Raw genomic sequence first — 25,431 nt, 5'->3', positions numbered from 1 at the left:
AATTCTACAGTTTGAGGTTTAAATTCATTCTTATCATTATTGACAAGACTGTGGGAGTACATTCCAGTACTGTCCAAAAACAGTTCTGCTCATACTCGGCTGGCAGGCTCAGTGGTTGTAGTGCAGTACTGCTGCTCCTAATGCCGCAATAAGAGGGCGCTAGTCATAGAAATTGTGGCTCTTCAGTTCCCCCCCCACCGTACAAAATTCCTTCCGACCAACCGTTAAAAAGTTAAACATTGACAGCCTGAAATGTATCACATATACCAAGAGCTGTGGCTGGAGTTACAGTCACAGTTACCATGTAAACATTGTCAATGTCAAGTGGCCATATCTATAAAGTCAGCTGTTGGGATAAGAAATGTTCCTTGTTCCAAGCCAATGGGGACTTGGCAAACCATTCAATTTTTAGATAAAGGGCCCGAAATATGTGCCACTTTCAGAACAGGTCAGATGTTTGTATTCAGTAGAAGAAACACTGCTCACCTGTTATTTTAAGTGCCCCATCATTTTCAACTGGCTGGCTGACCAACTTGATGTTAAAGCTCATATAAATCATGATGTACAAAATTATATTCTTTTTAGCAATAGATTATACCCCATACCATATATCTTAACACCTTCATAAGAAAGCAAGAATAAGCTGAATGTACTCACACCAACCTGAGGTCTTACTCAGTCTATGAATTTGTGTTTCTTAAAACTCTTTAACCCCTCAGGTGCAGATCACTCTGTGTCAAATAATGAAGTCTCAATTGGGTACATTCCCAGGCAGAATGCAATGTCATTTAAACACACTTTTGGAAGGCACAAACATACCATTCACACTCCAAAGAGTTGACAATGGTTGTTTTTAATGTTAGTTGATTACTTTGCAACCGCTTATTGTAAAATCTTACTATTTGGATGGAGATGTGTTTTTCAAAAGCAGCCTTTTATACTTTAAAAGCATTGTACAAGTACGCAGATAATGGACGATGCAGATTTTGAAAAACCACACCTGCCTTGTTAACAAAAATGGTGGAGCCTGAAGAGATTTGATGTTAATACTGCAGAAATGTAGTCTTTGGAATTCACCAGGAAAATCAATACAGTTTAAAATACCACCACAATATCAAAATAACTTCCACAAGAAATGCATAGTATAGCTCTTGCATATTAAATATTTACCTTAGTTAGCTTTAAAGTTGAATCATTAAGGTTCATTTAAATTGTTTGCAATTTGCTTGTGCCCACAATCTAGTCAAAGGATCATGATGCACAAATAATTCCAATTTGTTGAAAGCATTGCAAGCAAATGCAAATTTAGCGCTGCCTGCTAATTCACACGATAGTGCTGTGCAGCCCAGTACAACAAGCAATATTGAGTGACTGCATGCCTAGCGCCATTTAGAGTCAGCCTACACTGGTTAAAGCTAATTTTTACTTCTTAAAAAGGAAAAGTACAGTTTGCTTGGAGCTGATGCTAGAAGTGGCTGGGGAGGAATAACAGAGTAAAAATGACACAGCAAGGGAAATAGCAAGCTCTCCGATTTTCTGATGTAGGGGGTGGGTAGCTCCCTGTAAGCACCCCATGCAAGGGCCTCCATGTCTCTGGCACTTGTAAAGAAATGGAGCAGAAAGCATAAGAGGTCAAATCCAACCATATCACGCAAAGCACTTTTTGAGTGCATTATTGACAGAAGTTTAATAAACTCACATTAGTGATCAAGTTCAGTGAATTCATCTTCAAATGGTATAATCTTACAACTGAGCTTCGCACGCTGCTTAATGCATTACACCTTCATCACTTACTTGTCAACAATCTTAATCACAACTCATCCATTCACTTATAGCTTTGCCTCAAGGGAGATTAGGGACAGGCAACAAAAGCTGGCCAGAAATGCTCACGTCCCGTGAATAAAGAAAAAGATTTGGTTCACTTAGCATTGCTGCAGCCTCATGGGCACTGCACAGGGAGTGCCTGCACACACTCATGGCTCATGTGGGCATCTGCACACCCTCAGTGGGCATGAGTGCCCTCACACCCCACGTGCTCCCTCACACACACACACAGTTAGTTATTCAGCCATGCACGTAGAATGAACAGCCAAAAAGGAGAGAGCAGTGTGGAATGGATTGGGGGGGGAGGCGGGGGGAGATGGTGGCAATCAAAGGCAAAGTACATATCAATAGGACTCAATGGGCCAGATACATTTTCATCTCGGGAGGTGGGATTTATTAGCCAGAACATTTTCCAACTTTGCGATCCCACCTTCTGCTCAGTAGTGCCCTCTCACATCATCTTCCTGGAGATCTGAGGTAGTGTAGGCAGGCTGAACTTAGGGACCCCACCTTTTACGCATACCCAAGGCGTAAACAGAGGTAGTTTAAAAGTCCCATTTCTGTCACCGACACCTCAGCCCAGTTCTGTAGATGATTGTGAAGAATCTTAACATGTTCTCACAATCCACTCACTCATGCCCCTCATTCCCACGTCATCATATACTCAAATTCCATACTCCCATGGCCTGTCACCCGGTAACCATCAAATATAGAACTCATGAGCCCTATAACTTTGGGATGCCTTTGAAATATTCAAACCGTTAGGAGAAACAGTTGTTTTTTTTAAAAAAAATCAAAAGCCATTATCCTTTTAGGATCTCTTAAAACTGCTAATATAAAAAATCTCCCAGTCCTCTTGAAAGTTGTCAATATCCCTGTTGAGCTGAATCCGTTAATGAGTTGAGCTCAGCCAAGCATTAATGAGATTCCATTGCACAACTGTGTCAAACTTCCTGTAAAGCCTTTGAAATAATTTAAAGAGCTCAGCCATCTGTTCAAGCTTTGAAGTAGTCAAGCTGAGGTTTAATTTGATGTTCGAATGAAAAGATTAAAGCACACAGGAACAATTGACACATTCAAATTATTTTAATATTGTCCAATTCAGATGGGCATTTCATCTAGTGCATAACGTATTTTAATGCTTCTGAAGTCTTTCCCCTTTTACAATGATAGTCAATGTAATAATCATTGCCTTTTAATAACTAAACCCCATCATTGTATTAAAATATTTAAATCATCATACACCATTAACATGACAATTAATTAGCTAAATGTTCACAACTGTTTTTTCTTACATACTGCCAGAACACAAGCAAAAACAAAATAAATGGAAAAGGTAACATGCAGATTCAATGTTACTTTAAGGTATACACACACACACACACACACACCCCGCACAGAATATCATGGTCCAAAAACAATGAAACATCGCATGGTTGTGGTGACACTGACAAATCAACTTCATGCTGACAGTTTATCAGGTAATCACAACTCATTGATGTACTACATTCCACACTGTCTATTGGTGTAAAAAATAGACAAGACAACATCAGACATGAAAACACCATTTTGCACAAAAAAGAACCATTTCTTAATCAAACTACATGGAATCCAACCGGTCATGGACACAGTCAAGATCATTTAATCCCCTAAAATGAAAGATCTGCATCAACTTTCTTATATCTCCAAGTGAAAGTAAAACTGTAGAACATGTAACCATACAACATCACCACTATTAAGCCCTACTCAGGTATCCTCTGCTGCAGTATCTGTGGGCTATTTGAGCATTGGTAAAACATAGTATGGTACAGTCAACTATTAAGAAAAGGTTACCAAATAACATTCAAACAAAAAAACACTTGCATTGATAGTGTATTTCATCACAAAGCATACTCAAACATTAATAGCAGATGAGTATTACATCAGCTGAACAGTATATTAATATTAGATTACTTCTGAGATTAATGTATTAATTTCTACAGAACACTATGGCTTTATTGATATTAGACTATACAGCCTCGCTTGTCCAGAAACTGTGAAATCCTGCCTAAGGTCAATGGACATTTCCACGATCTGCCCCTTGTCTCCTCAGATTCCCATGGCAGACGGGGTGATAAAATTTCAGCCAAAGACTTGATATTAATTTCACCAGACTTGTACATGATAATTGAGACCCATGGATTAACTTACAAAAGAAATGCTGCATGTCGAAGTAAAAACAAACTCATGACTGTCAGAAACTAATTCATACAGAATATGTTGTACAGTCTATTATGAACACCAGATTATGCACCTGATTACTCCCAATTAACATCCTGCTGAAATTAATGTGCTATTGTAATTAATAAGGTACTAAAGCTTTTGCAGTGTAGAACTCTCAAGTGAAAGATTCAAAACATGCCAAGGCAAGAAAAGTAAACAGTTTTATGGGTTCAACAGGCAGGATTTACATTGTGGTCCAGCAGTCTCCTCCAGCATATAGAAAGCAAGAGCTCAATACAGCAGGCACCTGTTCTGGAAAAGGGAGCCACTAACAGAGGTGACCTTGCTCTCTGCTGAGGCCAAGCAGGATGATGTGCTGGGCATTCCCTTTCCTAAACTCCTCCTGAGAGCCCAGATCTCCCATCTTAGCTCCAATTGAGATGGGAGAAACTCTGGACAGATGTGGCTGCACTTTTCCTCTTTTAACAGTGAATGGAGGTTCTACAGGTGCGATTTTATAAATTTTCCTGAAACAGCTTTACCTTTGGAAGGGAATTAGGCTCGTCAGGCTCTGCTGCACTGCCATGCAGTTCTGTCTGCTTACCATGGCATGTTTACTTTGGAATACCTAAAGCAGTGCTATCTTTGCAGGTTTTGCTTTGTCAGGGAAGTAGGGATGAAATTGTGCTACAAAAACTGAATCATGAACAATAGACAATATCCAACACAGGAACAGTGTGGCACTGTGGTAATGAAAATCTCCAGATCCCCGAATGTTATTGCTTCACAATTATCCAACTGCAGCTTATGTCTATATAGAACGTTTAATGCTAAGGTGCTTTGTAAGAATAAGCTATCCTTCTTCTTGATCCGCCTGCAATATTTGACACAGTTGATCACATCTTCCACCTCCAATACCTTGTGTTATCTAACTGCACTCTCCTGTTTTCATGCTCATCAACCCAGTTTTAGCAGGCAAATCATCTGCAATGGCTTCTCCTCCCACTCCTGCAGTGCTTTGCTGACCCCAATAATCTATCCTTGCTCCCTTATTTCACATTTACATGCTGCCTCAGGATAATATGAGCCAAAAATATATTACTTTATACATGTGCATTGACAATACCAAGCTCTATCTCAATACCACCAGTTACAGACCGGAGAGGGTGAAGGGGTATTTCACCCTTTCTCTCATCCCTCAGCTGACCACAAGATGTATTTTTGGGATGGTGTGTTTTAACCCTTTTAAGTGCTCTATGTTAAAGAATAGATATGAATAGGCTTACTTTCAATTCTAATCTAAAAAAGAACATTTATTTTCACGACACCAAACGTGTAAACACAACAAATACTTCTTTTGTGGGTATTGCCTGTATAGGGAAACACACATACACAAAAGCAGATGATGATTTCTAGAGATGCAACATGCACTAACAGGATAACAAGAAACAAGACATTCATTTTTAACCAGTCCTTTAAGATGGAGTTTGAAAAGCATTGCCAGCCTGAAGGATTTCTCTCTTGATTCTTTGAAGACAAAGAGAAATTGGAAGTTCTATTTGTCTTCGATCAAATTGTAGTTATGCTCCCATTGAGAAGAAATGTAATCTTGCAGGAAAAATGAGCGAGGCCTTTTTCATTTCTTGAGCCATGTTTTCGGAAGGAATCGTTTTTTCTGACTGAGTGCAAGTCCCCAGCCTGGGACTAATAGCACAGTCTTGGTGGGTTCCCATGTGGATTAATAACGGGATTGACCCACCGTCTCTATCTATTTTCAGCCATTTGATGGCAGTATCAACGTATTCCATTATCCACACAATGAGTTGGAGCTAATATAATTGGCATATGTGTGCATGCGCATGTGTGTGGTGGGAGGTGGGGGGTGGAGAAATGACTGATATTCCCATTAGCATTCCAGGTATGACCATCATCATGGAATGGCTTTATTTGAAGTCCCATCTTCAAGGAATCAATTGTTCTAGTAACCATTGCCCTTTAAGTCTCTTCCATTGAAATAGTATGTCATAGTCAATTTGTAACTGGAAAACCTACTTTGCAATCTGAAGTAACTTCCCAGACATTTGTCTCCATCTCTCCAGAAACCACAAGTCAACCAATTACTGGAATCTATTTTGTAAGAGTACAGCATCCATCCTTCCACGTTGCTTTACTTTTAACAGTACAGTGCTCACTGCCAATTATTTTTATGGGCATGATGTCACTGTCTTGCAACTCTTTGGACTCCCCTGCTGTCGCTACATTATCAGACTGCTCAGGCACCCAGTACTGGATGAGTACAAAATTCCTCCAATTGAATATTGGGAAAAACTGAAGCCACTTCTAATCCCATTCCAAACTCTATCCTTTCCCTGGCAAGGGTCTAAGATTACTCAATTGTGGTGACATATTTGACAGAGATGAGCTTCCAACCACATATTCATGCCATCCAAAAGTATTCATTTCCACCTCTGTAAAGTTGTCCAACTTTACCACTGTCTCAGTTTATATGCTGTGGAAGCCCTCTTCCATTCCTGTAGAAACTGTGCAGTGCAGGAGGCCGCTATTTGACCCATTGAGATTGCATCGACACTCTGAAACAGCATCTTATCCAGGCCCACCAACTCATCCTATCCCCGTAATCCCACGCATTTACAATGGCTAATCCACCCAACCTACACATCTTTGGACACAAAGGAGAAATTTAGCATGGTCAATCCACCTAACCTGCACTGCTTTGGGCTGTGGGAGAAAACATGCAAACCTGAGAAGAATGTGCATACTTAACAAGACAGTCATCTAAAGCCAGGATCAAACCCAGGTCCCTACTGCCCCGAGGCAACAATGCCAACCACTATGCCATCATGCTTTATTATCTCTAGACATGCCTATTCCAATGCATATTTGGCTGACTTCCCATATTCTACCTGTTGTAAACTTGAGATCATTCAAAACTCTGTTGTCCGTGTCCTTGCTTGCAAAAGTCCCAATCATGCATCAATCCATGTTCACTAATATACAGTAGTTCCTAGTCAAGCACTGTCACAATTTTAAAATTATATTTTTTGCTTTCAATCCCTTCTGGTCTGTCCTCCCTATCTTAGTAGTCTCCTGTAGCGCTAGAATTCTCCCAAGATCTCTCATTCCAGCCTCTTGAGCATTCCCAATTTTATTGTTCCACCATTGGTAGCCATGCCTTCAGCTGTCAAAACCTCAAAAACTCAAATTCTCTCCCTAAACTACCCTGTCTCTCTATTTTCTTACCCCATTTAAGGCACTCAGTAAAACTGACCTCTCTGACCAAGCTTTTGGCCATTTGCTCTTAAATGTCTCTTTGCTTTATAAAGCTCCTGTGAAATGCCTTTGAACATTTTATTACACTAAAAGCCTTGTATAAATATAGGCTGTTGGTGGTGCTGTTGAGTAAAATTAGTACCATGTCAGAGGAGGCAGCACACAAACTCAAAGCAGCCATGTCTCAAAGGAGAGAAAGAAGCAGAGAGACAGATGTTTGGGGATGCAATTCCACTGCTTATGCTGTAGCCACCAGTGGTGGGAGGCAAATCAGGAATGCAGAAGCAGCAATATTTGGATGAATATTCTTGCAAGCTTGGAGGTGGTTACATGATTACCTTCGCAAAAAGCAACAGCTGAGTCGTGCAATGCACCCACAAGAGTCATTACTGGATATTCCATAAGCATCTTGCAACTACACTTTAGATATTGGACAGATGAAGTAACATATTATAGGTGCCATCCTATAATATTAAAACAGGGCACTATACACAGTAAAATTGAACATGAAGTCAGCATCTGGATAACAGCTTAGTCAAATTTCCTATGGAGGATGCCTTTGTCCCAAGCAGAAGCCACAACAGATGTGCCAGGAGGACAACTGGAAATGCTCTACTGCTTTTGTTCTTTTGGGCAGATTTTGAATTTCTGGTGATTCATAGCAATAGTAAGGCTTTTACTTAATTATTCAAGTATCCAGTGAAGATGTAACTGCAACATAAATTTGTCTCATCACTGCTTATTGAGGACCACATGTAGAACAGACAAGGTATTCTTTCTGTGCATTAACATTTTATTTAAAAATTCATTAAAAGCAAACAATTCTTCAGTTCAGGATTATGAATGCTATTGCGTACTCGATAGTTTGTCTCTATCAATCATCGCCATGCTACTGATATGCAACTCTCATTCACTGAGGAATAATATCTGATTCATCAGCAACCTTTACTCTTTTACCCATTCCTTGTATATTTTGGAATCTTTTAGACAATATTTCAGCCCCAACCACCATTCTTGTAAGCAAAGTCTCAGTCCCTACGAGCGGGGAGTACACAGTAGGCTGTATACATTATAAAGTATACAGTATCTTAGGCTTTATTAATATGGGCATTGAGTATAAGAGCAAGGAGGTTATGTTGAACTTGTATCAGGCACTAGTTTGGCTTTAGCTGGAGTGTTGCATCTCGTTCTGGGTGCCGCACTTTAGCAAAGACGTGAAGGCAGTGGCGAGAATGCATTAAGGATTCATGAGAGTGGGTACAGGAATGGAGAACTTTAGTAATGAAGATAGATTGGAGAAGTTGAAACTGTTTTCCTCAGAGCAGGGAAGGCTGAGAGGAGAGACAGAGGTATTCAAAATCATGAGGGATTTGGACGGAATAGATAGGGAAAAATTGTTCTACTCATGAAAGGATCAAGAAGGGCACTGCTTTAAAAGCAATTGGCGAAAGAAGCAAAAGGCGACTCGAAGAAAAAACGTTTGCACACAGCAAGTGGTAAAGATCAGGAATACACTGTCTGACAGTGTGGTGGAGGTAGATTCAATCAAAGCATTCAGAAGAGAATTAGCTAGTTATCTTAAAAGAAAGAATGTGCAGGGTTAAGGGGACAAGGGGGAAAAATGGAACTAAGTGAATTGCTGTTTGAGAACTGGGGCAGACAACAAGCAAGCCAAATAGTTTGCTTCTGCGCTGTAATAATCCTGTGAAATCTGTGGTTCTGGAGGGTACATTTAACTGATAACATAGCAAACCCAGCATTTGAACAGAAACTATAGTTACTTTACTGAATCAGTCACAAGTACTTTTCTGGAATTTGGAAAGAAATAGAACAACCACCCAAACCACAGCAAAGGTGTATTAATAATAAGATAAGCAGTATCAAAGAGAATGAAACAGATTACTATATTTTACTAGACCACTTAGAATTCTTAAAGAGCAGGAAGCCATTGGGCCAATTGAGGCTGCACAGACTCTGACAGAACATTTTACCCAGGCCCACCTCCCCTGCCCTCTTCCTCTAATCCTGCAAATTTACCCCACTAACCCTCCCAGCCTACATACCAAGAGACAACTTAGCATGGTCAACCTACTTGTATATCTTTGGACTGCAGGAGGATATTGAAGCACTTAGAAGAAACCCACAAACATAGGTAAAACATACAAACTCCACGTAGACGGTCACCCAAGGCCTTAATTGAACCTGGGTGCATGGCGCAGTGAAGCAGCAGTGCTAACTATTGCGTCATCCTCCAAATGCCCAGTGACCCACATATAGCCATGGTTACTGTATCCTAGTGGTAACAGGATCAGATTATGACTGGGAATTTCTCAGTTAGAGTCCTTTCTCTGAAGTGATTATGTCTATTGCTAATTCTTCAGTAGGTTAGGATTGGATGTCTCAGAGTCATACAGCACAAAAGATGACTTTTTGGTTCATTTTGTGCATTAAAAACATAGATACAGCATTTTAGTTAAACATTTTCATTTTTAGAATTAAGACTGAAGCACAGCAACTATTATTCTTTCACCTCTACAGTTTTGTATGTAGTGCAGGGTCCATATAGCTATCTGTTTATATGTGTGACTATTTCATCAGTAAATCATTTTCAATAACACATTGAATGATCGTAAAGATACTCAATTACAAATCAGCAATTATGGTGAGAGATACTTGTGAGAGAAAGGTAACAACATTAGCAAAGTTAGGGAGACATCGCCACCAGTAATGCCGCGGATAAAATCTTAACATTTTATAGGGAACACATTGGGTGGGATTTTCTGTCTTCACTTGGCTCAAAACTGGAAAACCCCACCCGAGGTCAATGGACCTTTGCATGAAGTTGCTAGAACAATGTGCAACTCTTAATATTCTGTTTTGTTTGCCCAAGGATAAAGAGGAAGATGATGAGAATCAGGATGTCACTCTGCTATTTAAGAAAGGTGAGGGAGGGAAACCAGGGAATTATAGACCAGTTAATCTAACGTCTGTTGTTGAGAAATTATAAACGTCCATAATTAGGGATAGAATGATTGAATATTTTCAGCTACTTAGGGAAAACCAGATGGATTTGGAAAGGGTAGGGTGGGTAATATAATTCACTTAAAAAGAAAACGACTAAAATACTGGATATTACTTATATTATTTCCAGAAGGAATTTGATAAAGTCCCCCATTAGAGACCGTCAGTTAAAGTTGAAGCTCATGGAATTGAAGGCAATTATTGAACCAGTAAAGAAGTTGGCTAGGAGTCACAAAGGAAGGATTTTGTTGGCAGGATGTGACTGGTGGTATTGTGCCTCAATTACCCATCATATTTATTAACTTAGATGAAAAGGATAGAAAGCTAATATTCAAATTTGATGGGCAGCATTGTAAATGGTGTCGATGGAAGAATAAAATTACAAAGAAATATAAAGTAAATGGGCAAAATTGACAATTGGATTTTAAAACAAGCTCATCCACTTGGGACTTAAAATGTATTGATAAGAGCACATAGACTAAATGGGGAAAAGCTAGAAACAGAGAACATCCAAAAGAGATTTAGAGGCCAACACAGAGATAATTAGAAAGTCATGAACAAGTACAGGAAAGAATCAGAATTGCTGGTCTTTATGTCCAGATGACTAGAATACAAGGGGGTAGAAGTCCTTCTTCAACAATACAAAGCCCTAGTTAAAAACATAAGGAAAGGTGACACTAACAGGATTGTATTTCCTGAAATTTAGAATGAAAAGGGCAATTTGATCACGTTTAAAGTTATGAAAGGGAACAGGAAAGGTAGATAGGAAGAACCTATTTCTGCTGGTTGGAGACTCTGGGAAAAGTGGACATCATAGATGAGACTAAACTATCAGAAGCAAAAATAGAAAAAAAAAGCCAGAAAAGTTTGGAACTCTTCCACAAAAGGTGATAGATGCTTAAGCATCTGGGGAGACAGTAGACTAGTAGCAATGGTCACTGGGCTAATAACCCAAACCCCAGGTTAATACTTCAGGGGCATAGGTTCAAATCCTACTATGGCAGCTGGTTGAATTTAAATTCAATTAATAAATTCTGGAATTGAAAGCCAGTTTCCGTAATGAAGGCCATAAAACTATTTTTGTGTAAGAGTTCAACTGGTTCTTCAGAGAAGCAAGTCTGCCATCTTTACATTGTCTGGTCTACGTGTAACTCCAGATGCACAGCAACGAGGTTGACTCTTAACTGCTCTGAAATGATCTGGCATGTCACTCAGTTTAAGAGCAATTAAAGATGGGCAACAAATGCTGGCTTTTCCCAGTGGCACCCACATCCCATCAATTTCTTTCCTTAATTATCATTTTAAATTGGAGATTATAGAGATGTGGGATAAAATGGATTTATGATTTCAAGTCATGTGGTATTGAATGTAGTTTGGGGAGGTGCGGGTGGGGGGAGAAATGGCGGACGGTGGGGAGACAGGCTCGAGAGGTTAAATGACCTACTCCTAGTTAGAAGTTTCTACAAACAAAAAAAAGTGTCCCACAAAGAAACTTTCTCTCTTGCATCCCTTCAAACAAGATGCCCTTCCAACTACTTACTAAATACCATGAAACTCCCCCAGTGATATTTTCTGCCACTTGAAATTTTGACAGCCAGCTAGCACTTCTTAGTGTTTAGGTGAGACACAAAATAAAATCTCACCCTATGGAAGGCCAGACATTTGGCCACCTGCCTTGGCTGCAAGACTTTGGAATGGAGTTAACATCTAGGCGACTTTTTTTAATCCTCCAATCCAGATCAAAAATTATTCAAGCTTTTCTGAACTTCCAGTCGGGTGAAAACAAACACTCAGCAAGTATGCTGAAGCATTGTGCTAATAAGGGAAGAGGTCAGATCAGTGATACATTCCATCTTTCTCTCTGCAGATCCTGATCTCACTGGAAACCTTCGTCTAGAGAAGTGGAAAAGGTGAGAAGAGGAAATCAGACCATGCCTGCCTGCAACATCCTCATAGGCCTTCTGCAGGCTGGATCAGAGCAATGGGGGAAGCTAGTGGCTCATTCAACCAATTGTGTGTGTGAATCAGGCCATTAGGACGAGGATAAAGAAAATATTGAACAATGAGCTTTTGTACATCATGGATTAAAATCAATGAATGTTTTATTTTTACATTTGGGGAATACATCAATTAAAACTAACCAATGGAATAAGATGTTTGAACAAGTTTCAAACTCCTCCCCCACTTAGAGGGATTGAGAGATAAATGGGAACAAACAAATGCTGCATATCTAAAAACAAACAAAACGTTTATATAATGCTTTTCATGACCACAGAAAATCACAAGGCATCACAGGTCCATCTGAGAGTCTCATCTGAAAGACACTTATCCACTAGGATATCAAGGATGGTGGGAAGCAGGCAGGAAAGTGGAGACAAGCCATGTTATTGAATGTTGGGGCAGATTTGATGACCTTCTCCTTTTCATATTTCTTATGTTCTCATGAATACTCCACACATCCATTCTGAACCAGCAGCTCAGAATGATATTGACCCGCTGGTCAATATCAACCAATTTTTAGGCCATCCATTCTAAATCTGAATTTTCAGTTAGGAAAAAGAAATACAAAGCTTTGGAAATGAAAATGCTAACATTATGCTCAGTGAAAGATTCTGTTTCACATTTACTGGTACGGGTTAAGCCAAAAACAAATACATTCTAGCTTTTTTCATTAGTCGTGTGACAATTGTGCACTCATCACCTGCGCCCTTTCCCTTGAACAAGTCTGTTGCTCATATGTTCTATTTACTTGTCAGTTGAGGCAGCAGGTGGGAGGTTTTGGTTGTATTTCCGTTCGCTAATGACTGACAGTAACTGTGGAACAGGTGCCTCAGTTCAAAGCATTTCTAGAAAACAGTGGGTTTGCTGCACTGAAGGAAATTGATGGTTAATTTGCACCACAACAAATGTTCCTTTCAATGAATTTATCTCATTCTGAGTAGGGCTATTAACGGTTGTTACTGTACTTATTGGCAGTATAGCAAGAATTAACTTTAGTATAGGGTATCAAGATTGGTTATTGTGAAGAACTATTTTGTTCTCCATGACCGTTGCAAGCTCACAATTTTGCTTTGCTTCTGTCAAAATTAAGAAATATCCCATTATGACTGCACAAATCGCATACTCAGTGACCTACAAAGCAGCATTGTTTTAAAAGACTCTTACTGAAATAATATTATTTTTACTACAAAATCCGAGCCACAAGACCATAAGAAATAGGAACAGGAGTAGGCCCTTTGGACCCTAGAGCCCGCACTGACATACAATTGGATAATGGTTGATCCGATATCCTATACACTCACTTTCCTGCCCTTTCCCTGTAACCCCTGATTCCTTTACTGATCAAAAATCTACCTCAGCCTTAAATATATACACAAGGATTCTGGTCTTTGGGTGACATGGTGGCACAGTGATAAGCAGTGCTGCCTCAGTACCAGGGACCTGGGTTCAATTCTGGCATTGGGTGACTGTCTATGTGCAAACTCCACATTCTCCTTGTGTCTGTGTGGGTTTCCTCCCACAGTCCAAAAATGTGCAGGTTAGGTTGATTGGCTATGCTAAATTGACCCTAATGTCAGGGCATTAGCAGGATAAAATGAGGATTACAGGGAATAGGGCCTGGGTGGGACTGTGATCGGTACAGACTCGATGGGTCAAATGGCCTCCTTCTGTACTGTAGGGATTCTGTGATTCTCTGTGGCAAGGAGTTCCAAAGAGACTCCTCCTCATTTCAGCCTTAAAATCGACACCCTTTTTTGAGACTATGCTCTCTGGTTATGGACTGTCCCACAAGGGGAACATCCTCTTAGCATTTACCTTGTCAGCCCCCTTAAGAATCCTATATATTTCAGTGAGATCACCTCTTAAATTCCAATCAGTAGAGTCCCAATCTGTTTAACCTTTCCTCATAAGACAAACCATCCATACCAGAAATCATCCTAGCGAACCGTCACTGAACGGCTCAAATTAAATATCTTTCCTCCAATAAGGGGATCAAAACTACTCACAATACTCCAGATGTGGCCTCACCAATATCTTGTACAGTTGCCCCAAGGCATTCCTACCCTTATACTCTAGCCTCTTTGAAATAAGGGCCAAGATTTCATACCCTTCCTGATTAGTTGCTGTACCTGTGTGCTAATTTTCTGTGTTTCCTGTACAAGAACTCCCAAATCCCTTTATGTTGCAGCTTTCTGCAGTTTTTCTCCATTTAGAAAACATCCTAATCTTCTGTTCTCCCTTCCAAAATGAAAACTCAAAATGCATAGGTTTGGGTTAGTTGCCAAGTAAAAAAAAACTGAAAAAAAAAATCTCAAAACGTGAACCCAACACAACTCAAACTTGTCCATTTCTGGTTTTAGAAGAGGAATGACAGAGTGGGAGCAGCTAGTGATGAGTGGAAGGGTGCTGACCTGTTTTGACTCTTATAACTACAAATCCCAGGCAAAAGCCCACAGAAAGTTTGTGGACAAGTGTGTGTGTAATGAACAGCACACACAGCATGTTCACCATTGACTGCAAAATCAGTGTCAATTGTTTTACTGGTTACCCAAAAGTGGAACCATAAATCCACTTGTCACTTATTTATAAGATACAAAGAAGGGGAAGATACAACTTTTTTTCCCCTCTTCAGCAATAATTTATTTTTATGTAGTCCATTTAAAGTACTAAAAACTGTGCTTAACCAGAACGTTATCACAAAAACATTTCTGACATCAAACCACAGGAGATACCTGGACATATGATCTATAGCTTGGTCAAAGCAGAATGTTATGCAGAGCACCTCAAAAGAGAAAAAAATAGAAGGTTTGTGGGGGAGGGGGATTCCTAAGCTTAGAGCCAAGGCAGATTAAAAACATGATAACCAGTTGTGGAGCAATTAAAAATCAGGGGCTAAGAAAAGCTGAGTAGTAGAAGAGCACAGAAACCTCGAAGGCTTGTGGTGAATAGAGATAAGGAGAGGAGAGACCACAGAAATCTGAAAGCATAGAATTTTAAAATTGAGAAGTGGTCAAAAGAAAAGCCATCGAAGGTCAGCAAGCACAGGGTGCGAGTCCGATTTAGAGTAAGTTCGTGCTTAGACAGCAGAGTTTTGGGTGAGTATATGTTTCCATGGGGAGGAAGATGGGAGGCCAGCTAGAAGGGCATTTGAATAAGTAAGACTAGAGGTAACAGAAGCATGGATGAGGGTTCTACCAACAGTTGAGCTGAGGCAGGGTCAGAACTCAGCCACCACCTTATTGCTGAATCTATACAATAATGTGGCAATGCCTGTGTTGGACTGTGTTGGACACAGTAAGAAGTCTCACAATACCAGGTTAAAGTTCAACAGGTTTATTTGGAATCATGAGCTTTCAGAGCACTGCTCCTTCACTAGGTGACTCATCTGGTGTTATGAGACTTCTTACTAAATCTACATTTTTTTTTGACATTTTTGGTAATGAAGTTACTTTAGTCATTTGGCTGCAGCAATCTGGCTAGTTTCACAACATATTTGATCAATTTGAGTCAAATGGTTTCAAGTTCAGTATACCATTTCAGAGACTGCAGTACATAATCTGATACACTCTATACTAAGGGAGTGCTGCATTAAACAATCTCAGGGATTGACCATTGAAAGAGCAAAAGGTGCAGTGATATAGCACCTTTAAAGCTCTTAAACATCCTAATTCACTTCTTGGGAATGCACCAATACAAAAAACTGACACCAAGCCAAAGAAGGAGACTTTAAAACAGGTGAGCAATAGCTTATTCAAAGGGGGTGTTTTAAGGAGCATTTTTCAAAAGGAACAGTGAGAAGTGGTGAGACTTAATGAATTCCAGAGCCTGTGTGTGAACCTAGACAGCAGATGGCACTGCTCTGGCAAGTCAACGCATTTAGCAAACAAATTGCAAACATAGATGACGTTTTCAAAAATCATCTGGGGTATATACACGATATAATTTGGCAGCTGCTCTGGTCTCAGTTACTGCCCACCAACTGAGAGTAAGGTATTATGCAGAGGCCACAGCCAGAGGAGATAGTGCCTGTCCTGCTGAGTTTTCTGCAGCATTTATCTGTTTTTATCTCAGATTTATGAAATTCAGGATCTTGAATGTTTTTATTAACAGCCTTATCAACTTGCCCTGCCACATTCAAAGACTTGTGTATTTCAACGTGATACCTTCATCAATAATTTTTATTTCCAGTTAAACATTGAAATAATGTCTGCGAGTTGCTGTGAAAGTGCCCAAATTGATACAGTAGCTGAGGCAGCACACAAGAAGTTTGTTCTCTTGGTCTTGCTATTGACAGCTTACCTGGCTGCTGAGTTCAGTGAAGAGGACCACAGAATCTCAACAGTCATCAGAAATTACTAATGAGAGTTAATCTAAAATGCAGCCTTGAGGGAGAATGATCAAAGAAATCCCAAACAGCAACAATCACTGCAGGTTTATTGAGTAGTAAACAGAATACTAGTGAGTATAGACCGTGGATGTATAGTCATATAAAATATGTTTAATGAATGAATATCACCATAGTCATTCCCAAAGCTCTGGTGCAATGCTTAGAATCAGTGTAACTATTTTCATAGTCCTCAAAGTAAATATTAGGAGAATGTACATTGACTTTAAAAGTGCTCGTACGCCAAGTTTGAAAACACCTTTATCATTGTAGGATGCCCCCAGCCCTCTTTACTGGGACATTATCAAATCAACTCAAACCAATGACTTGAACAAGTCTTTTTTTTAAAAACACAGGGGGCAGTGGATGCCTAGAACTCGCTGCTGGGGGCGCAGTAGTGGAAGCAGATACGATAGTGAGTTTTAAGGAGCATCTTGACAAATACATGAATTGGATGGCAATAGAGGGATATGGTCCCCGGAGGGTGGGGGGGGGGGGGGGCGTGGTTTTAGTTCAGATGGGCACTGCAGACTTGGAGGGCCAAAGGGCCTTTTCCTGTCCTGCAATTTTCTTTGTCCTTTGGGCCCTTTCTACAATTATTGAGAAAATGGCTGCAGTAATCTTGAGAGCAGTCACATAATATTAAAACAAACCCTTAAATATTTTTTCCAAGATGCAGAAATTCACCCATTAACTAGAAGATATTGAGCTATGAGGAGAGGCTGAATAAACTAGGCTTGTACTCGTTAGAGTTTAGAAGAATGAGGGGAGATCTCATTGAGACGTATAAGATGATGAATGGGATGGATAGGATAGAGGTGGAGAGACTCTTCCCGCTCAAAAAAGACAGTAGGACTAGGGGGCACAGCCTCAAGATAAAGGGGAGGCGGTTTAGAACGGAGTTGAGGAGGAACTTCTTCACTCAAAGGGTGGTGAATCTCTGGAATTCTCTGCCCGTTGAAGTGGTGGAGGCTACCTCGCTAAATATTTTTAAGAAGCGGGTTGATGGGTTCTTGATAAGAGAGGGGATTAAGGGTTATGGGGAGAGGGCGGGAAAGTGGAACTGAGCCACAACAGATCAGCCATGATCTTATTGAATGGCGGGGCAGGCTCGAAGGGCTAGATGGCCTACTCCTGCTCCTATTTCTTATGTTCTTATGTTCTTATATCCACTTAAGAGAAAATGAGGAGAAAATCATTTGATGCAATAAATTGTAATGTACTATCTGCAAGGGTGACGGATTTAACAGTAATTTTCAAAGTGAAATTGGATGCATACTTGTAAAGAAAAAAAAATGCAAAGAATTACAGAGGAAGAGCTGCTACTGACATGATGCACTGCATGGCCTCCTTCTCCAATGTAAAATTCTATGCTAGTTCAGCAGAACATTAAAAAAAAACTTCAGTATAAAGCAATTTTAAATCCTGTCCTTCAGTCAATTTTAGTAAATTATTCTTCACAATCTTCCCAAACGAAACACACTAAAACCCAATTCAGAAATCAAAAGATGTTTATAATGATATGTAATCCAGACTCATGCCCAAAAACATTGTATTACTGCTTTATCAAACTAAAACTAGAAAGATAGGTCAGCAGACTGTCACAGAATTCCAGATATGTCACACAAAGATGTATTTGGTTGGTGGGAGCAGCTAATCACAACTCTATGTCTGAAAGAAGAGCAATGTGACAAGCTCAGAGGAAATTATGCTTTCATCATTTTCCTAAAATCCAAACTTGTTCAAAAACATGATTTTCTTGTTTCAGATTATATATCACATATAAATGTCACTTAAATATATTTTTCACTACCAATTCATATAAATTGCTACTGAAACCAAAGATATTCCATCATCGTGTCAGATGTGCCCTACTTAGATTCTCTTCTCAATCATAATTCCATTTATACAAAAAAAAAAGAAAATCACTGGGGGTGAATTTTCAGCTTTGCTGCGCCTGGCATGGATCATGTTAACACAGGGACCTATAAACCATCACCAAATGGTTTACAATCCCCCAGTCCTTTTCTACTGGCACAAACTGGATCGCACCCAGAAAGAACACAAGGCTGATTAGCATACTCAAAGCAGTATTTAAATATGTATAGCCCATTTGATGCCAGATTCTCCCGACCTTTGAGCGCAGAGTGAGCCCAGCAAGGATCACTACTACATTAGTGGAGACCAGGTGTGATGGTCACGCTGGGAGACTCAGAGGCCATTGCAGCTTCTGGGTGGTGCCAACCTGGCACCCTGGCAGTGCCAATGTGCCATGGGCACTGGCCAAGGTGGGGCCTGAGAGGGGACTATGATGGGAATGCAATGGCAAGAGTATCATGAAGGGGTGGGGGCATAAACAGGGACCCATTGGTAGGGCTCCAAAGTCTTGATGCCAGGTGATCCTTCGAGGACGGGGAAACAAGCCGATGGGGATGGGGTCCTGATGTCCGTAGAGGTGGGGAGGGGGTCTCGCAGCGCACTGTGAGATTAGGGCGCCCTTTCAAAATGGCGCCCAATCACTTTGCAGCCAGGATCAGGCCCTGCCCCTCCCCAGAACCAGCATGCAGCTCTACACTCTCCTAAAAAAAAGATTTGAGCGTGGAATGATTGCAGTCTGGTCTGTGGTGGTCAAACCAGCGCAAATCGCTCTGGTTTTATTGCCATTATGACAGTCAATCTTTGGGAAAATCACCACCACTAAATCACAAGCACGCTCTAAATACATTCATCAGTCCACTTGGAAGTCTTATCTTTTATACTGTCTAACCTTCTTTCAGCATTATAAATCTGAGGCATCAGTAAATAAATATTAATAGAACCCGCCAAAGGTCAAGTCAATATATTGTAACACGTAACAGTTGATTTAATTTTATTAGAACTATTGTAAATAAATTATTTCATTGATCTGGTCCTGCGTTTCCTACAAGTACATAATGTGTTTGAAAGTGCTGAATTCTTGACTGGGTTTGAGAAAACCAGACCTGCACACTCTTGCAACTCATAAATGCACATCACATCCCACACGTGTGTCTTTCTGAAGATTTTCCATCTTTTCATTCAGAGGTCGGGTTCACAGTGCGAACTGTGACAGAGTGCAGGAGGAGAAGCCAGATGGTTAGAAGGTTCACCTCAATTCTCTAACACAGAAGCCAAGTTCCCAATAAGGCTCTCCAAACCTCACCCCTCAATCATCCCCATGCCACCTCTGCTTTCCCCAACCCCCCTCTCAACGTATCTTCCAAAGCCATTTACCCAAATGAACAGTTCTCAGGAGCCAATGCTCTAGTAATGGAATTATAAAAGCATTGAGGGAAAATTTGCATATCAAAACATGCCTTTGCACCTAGACGAAAATTCAGCTTGTTTCCTACTGTGGCTAAACTCTCCATGCCACTTTATTATGTAGCATGTTAGTAAATTTAGTATCTGCGCACATGGACCACTCAAGTCCAAACAGTTGAATCTAGTGGCAGTGGAATATCACGGCTTGTTCTGTGTGGTGCCCTGAAATCTGAGGGAGACTGACAAGCCAACACTGAAAAATCAGTGTTATAGCAGCTGGTCACAACATTTGATGCTCAGCCAGATTTAGATACACATGTACACTGCGTGGGTAGCAAATACAGATAGCATCAAAAAAAAGGGAGACTGCACCAGAAAGTGCCCAGGAAACCAGAATTATTTTTATACGATTCACATTTAACTTCAATATTCCAAAATTAAAATGATTTACTACACGGGACCAATACCATGGAAAATCATTGATATTTGAACAGTCAGCATTGTGCTCATATACTGACTTGTTAACAAGAAGTTGACCAGTTTCATTCTTACCCATGATCTTCTGTCTGGATTCAAGTCTTGCCCTGTCCTTCCCTGTAAATTTCTTGCAATGGAGTATGATATTATAATTAATCATTAAGGACAATATATTACTTCTGTTCAAATTGTTCCTTACACAATTTTTACTATCAATGTGTCTTACCTCCTGTGTATCTTCCACGCTATTATTCGCAAACTCAAATACAAGCTCATTTTGTTGAACTGCAGTCGCCATAGCAGTGCATTCCTTGTGCTTTAGCAACAGATGAGGTGGTCCATTTGACACTGAGAAAAGTGCACGGAAAGATCCTTCTCCTTAAAAGTTATCAGCTTCCATAAATTGAAGCATTTCAATTCATAACATATTGAGAAGGTAGAGGAGCAATGGAAGCCTTTGGGCTTTGGTACAAGTTCCAAAGAAATTGGAGGAGATTCCCACAACGGCAAAAGGACGGTAAAAATTCAGAGGAAAAGGCAGAGAGTCTGTGTCCTGGATCGTATTTCTGCATTCAGACTTTTCTAGTGAAGACCATGTTGCTCTGTTATGGGGAAAAAAAAGGATTCTGTCATTTAAAATAAATTTTGAATAGAGTCGAGGCTAAAGAAAGTTAGTGCATCATGTCACATCTGGTGGTTTGCCTTCATTTCTTGCAAATCAGCAGTGACATGAAGCATGGTTAGAACCCGATGAATCCTGTGTGGCAAAAGTTTGTTTCACATTTAATGAACACTACCAAAACAATGATAGTAATAATAGCTTTTGTTTCTTGCGGTATTCACTGACAGTTGCCTTGTTCATCACAGCTTGCGAGGTGACTTTATAAACCAAATGCTTTCTTTACCGACATTGAGAAGATTCTTCACGATTTTTGTTTTTGCAAAACAAGCTTTAGCTACTTACTGCTGTTCCCTTATCTCTGTTTCAACCTTGAAGAAGCAGGAAGGAAGCAGCACTGACTACGTCATGGCAAAGCAGAAACTGCAAACAAACCCTCTCAATGGGCTCACGTGAGAAATATAAAAGTTGCAGTTCAGACAGAGTGGAAAATAAGTCACTGGCTAGTTTAATGTTCAGCGTTTCAGAACTTTCCTTTGATCGAAAGGATGTGGTTGGGTTTGACCAGAATGACATTCTGCAAAAAGGATCAAACCGTTATCCTTTGGATAATATTTTTGGTCTCGCTGTGTTAACACAGAATATTTAGAGTCTACTGATGTAAGGAAAACAATAGCCTTAATAACAAACATCTTGCAGTGCCTTTATCTTTCCATGAGGACTAGGAGGGACAGCAAAATCATGAGACATTACATCACTTCCCTTAATGATGCATACTGTCTCTAACATAATAATTTACTACATCTCCCCCAAAGTCTCTAATACTCCCCATTATACAACACCTCCCCAGGTCTCTGGCTTCCATTCCTTCTTATAGAGACAGCTACTGCGGCAGTTTCACAAGCCTACACAAGTGGTTCTTCAGCTCCAAAGGAGGATGCTAATCCCAAATCTCCTACAGGTAATCCCTCAGACTCTACTGAGCAGAAGGAAATTAATAGATGAATCAGGCTAACCAGTCTGGTATCCAATCAGGATTTGGTAGATGAATGCAGCATCTCTGGTCTGTTTGATTTGTCACATGACTGTGCCAACACTGTAGAAGGCTGCTTCTGTTTGGAAACTAATGCATTGTCTATTCTGTTTCGCCATACCATTATCTGTTGTCTGAGGCAAGGTCGTTCATAGGGAGACTGGATTTGGAACCAAACTGGCTTTCCGGGCTGGGAGGTCTGGCAGATTGCATGTTTTGTGATGTACTGCATCTGACTAGAATGATATTCGTCCTCTTTCTCCCTCACCTTGTCCAACTCAAAAGATTATACTTGTAGCACGAGTATGTGGGAAGGTAGGGAGTTGTGATCAGTCTTCTTCCCACGAGCAGTTCACATGATTCTAAAGAATTCTGAAATGGAGTTGAGCCGCTCAGAAGTGTAAACAGGTTCATTTTTCATCAGTGTGCTTTTGCTGTATTCATTCCATTTTTTGCTTCATCGTTTGGTTTGAGGTGAGCTGGTATGAAAAAGTCCATATGATGTTGTGAACTCCTGAAAGTATTCATTGACAGACAATGCCTGGGATTTCACGTGTTACAAAAATTTCCTTCACTGCTTCAGAAGTGCGACCCTGCAGTTGCTCAACTTCTTCCATCAACAATAATCAAGAACATTTAGCTTGGTGTTCAAAATGGTCCAACCCAAGATGGTCTCAGGTCTTGATGGAAATGAATTTGACGTCAATGAACATCTTGTTTCCTGATGATGAATAGCACCACTGAGACAATTCAATAGCATCTCTCCAACAACTGAGATATCTGGCTACCAAACAGAATATCTTGCTCGAAATGTTAGGTCCCACATATCCTTGATGCAATGGTGCAGTGTATCAAATCTCAGAACTTCAGGGATGACCGCTCTCTTATGGATGAGTAAATCATCAACTTCATTGATGTGCCCTCCCCACTTATAGTACTATTTGAGAATGGGATTGTCTGACACATGTACTGGCCATCATTTGATGCAACACTCTGACTCAAGCATGCTTTGTCACCAGGCCAAACTTGTGTAGTATCTATTAAACTTTCCTCATGTGCCATGAGTTCAGAAGTATAATAGATTCAATACCATCTCCTTAATATTTGACCATCAAGTTCCTTCCACGTCTTAGCTGACATGCTTCCAAGACACACATTATGTGACCAAGTCTCTGACAACAATGACACCTCATATGAACTCATTTGTTCCTCATTAGCCCTATGCTGCACTTTGTCATCATCTTTCCTCCTCTGTCTCCATTTGCTCTCTTCCTCCATTCTAACTCTTCCCTATTTAAGGAAAGGGGCCCTTTCTCACCCTCGCCTCGAGTGCCAGATCCGTTTGCAATCGCAACCCATACCTTTTCCCGCCGAGGGGAAGATGGTGTGAAGCAGAAATGGAGCAGGCGTTTTTAAATTCTGGCCCCGCAGACCTTATGCTACGGTTGCCCAACTCCATTCCTGCCTTTTGCAGGAATCAAAAATGCGGCCCATTTTCACATTTTTGAAGGAGCTTGTTTATCACTGAATGCACAGAATTCAGGGCAATCATGTTACCTGATTTTCAACTCTGCTTCCAGATCGGACTGGAAGATGCAAAGGTTGCAGCCCTGCACAAAAAACCTCAAAGCCAAACAGCCTAAGCTGTTTAGGGCACTGGTGTGACTGCATCAAAATACTGCATACAGTTTTGCCCTTAAGGAGCATTGTTCTTGCATTGGAAGCGATTTAGGAGAAGGTTCACCAGGTTGATTCCAAAGATTAAATTTTGTAGGCCTTATAAGGGTTGAGCAGAGTAGGCCTATATCCATTGGAGCCAGGAAGAATCAGAAACCCTACAATACAGAAAGAGGCCATTCGGCCCATCGAGTCTGCGCCGATCACAATCCCACTCAGGCCCTACCCCCCATATCCTTACATATTTTACCCACTAATCCCTCTAACCTAAGCATCTCAGGACACCAAGGGGCAATTTTAACATGGCCAATCAAACCTAACCCGCACGTATTTGGGCTGTGGGAGAAAACTGGAGTACCTGGAGGAAACTCACGCAGACACGAGGAGAATGTGCAAACTCCACACAGACAGTGACCCAAGCCTGGAATCGAACCAGGTCCTTGGAGCTGTGAAGCAGCAGTGCTAACCACTGTGCTACCATGTTGCCCCAAATATGTTTATATTGGAACATATGAAGTTAAGTTCTGAGGGGGTTTGACAGTTGTTGCTGAGAGGGCTCAGAATTAGAGGGCACAGCTTTAAAATAAGGGGTCTTCCATTAAGACACAGATACAAGGGTGAATTTCTTTTCTCAGAGGGTTGTTAATCTTTGGAATTTTCAACCCCATAGAGCAAAAAGGAGGCTAGGTCACTGAATATATTCAACACAGAATTGATCTACGAGAGATCGATTGAAGACAGGAAGTTATAGACCAGGCAGCCTGCGTCAGTACTGGGAAAAATTCTAGCATCCTTACTCGGGATTTTACAGCAAGGCACTTGAAGGTAGAATTGGACAGAGTCAGCATGAATTTATAAAAGGTTGATTTTTGCTTGACAAATCTACTGGAATTTTTCAAGGATGTAACTAATAGCGATGATGTGGGGGAGCCAGCGGATATGGTTTATTCGGACTTTCAGAAGGCTTTCGACAAAGTGCCACATAAGAAGTTAATGTGCAAAATTAAAACGCATGGGATCGGGGGCAGTGTGTTGAGATGGATAGAAAACTGGTTGGCAGACAGCAAACAGAGTAGGAACAAACCGATCATTTCCTGGATGGCAGGCAGTGAATTGTGGGATACCTCAGGGATCAGTGCTAGGACCCCAGCTGTTCACAATGTATATTAATGATTTAGATGAGGGAAATAAATGTAATAGCTCCAAATTTGCAGATGACGCAAAGCTTGTTGTGAGGGTGAGCAAGATGCTTCAGTGCGATTTGGTCAGGCTGAGCGAGTGGACAAATGCATGGCTGATGCAATATAATGTAGATAAATGAGAGGTTATCCACTTTGATAGCCAAAACAGGAAGACAGATTATCTGAATGGCTATAAATTGAGAGGGGAATGTGCAATAAGACCTGGGTGTCCTTGTCCACTAATCGCTGAAAGTATGCATGCAGGTGCAGCAAGTGGTAAAGGCAGCACATAAAATGTTGGTCTTCATGGCAAGAAGATTTAAGTACAGGAGCAGAGATGTCTTGCTGCAATATAGGGCCTTGGTAGGGCCACATCTGGAATAGTATGTGGAGTTTTGGTCTCCTTATTTGAGGAAGGATGTTCTTGCTATAGATGTGG

At 40.6% G+C, this 25,431-nt stretch overlaps 1 protein-coding gene and 1 long non-coding RNA gene across 8 annotated transcripts in view; one reads left to right on the top strand and one right to left on the bottom strand.

Moving 5' to 3' along the window:
• Window positions 1–12,451, top strand: part of LOC145348871 (uncharacterized) — a 46,282-nt gene extending 33,831 nt beyond the window's left edge. Inside the window, exons 2-3 of the long non-coding RNA XR_013888027.1 lie at window positions 10,208–10,259; window positions 12,206–12,451. This is a non-coding gene — a long non-coding RNA (uncharacterized LOC145348871). The remainder of the gene's footprint in view (window positions 1–10,207; window positions 10,260–12,205) is intronic.
• The window catches only part of LOC145348869 (ETS-related transcription factor Elf-1-like), a 153,318-nt gene that overhangs the window by 78,812 nt on the left and 49,075 nt on the right, over window positions 1–25,431 (bottom strand). For 4 of the 7 annotated variants that reach the window (XM_080196886.1, XM_080196889.1, XM_080196888.1 and 1 more), the window contains exon 2: window positions 20,709–21,084. The exons of 2 other annotated variants lie outside the window; for them this stretch is intronic. In XM_080196886.1, the coding sequence (XP_080053012.1) occupies window positions 20,709–20,780 (72 nt within the window). In that variant the 5' untranslated portion in view covers window positions 20,781–21,084. Of the gene's footprint in view, window positions 1–20,708; window positions 21,085–21,329; window positions 21,345–25,431 lie in introns of those variants that run through there. One more of the 7 variants, XM_080196890.1, reaches the window with a different exon arrangement.

This window comes from Carcharhinus amblyrhynchos, chromosome 10, assembly GCF_965287045.1.
Source record: "Carcharhinus amblyrhynchos chromosome 10, sCarAmb.v2.hapA, whole genome shotgun sequence".
In the NCBI taxonomy this organism is placed as follows: Eukaryota; Metazoa; Chordata; class Chondrichthyes; order Carcharhiniformes; family Carcharhinidae; genus Carcharhinus; species Carcharhinus amblyrhynchos.
The sequence above is the reverse complement of the archived record's forward strand: the minus strand, read 5'-3'. Positions and strand labels throughout refer to the sequence as shown.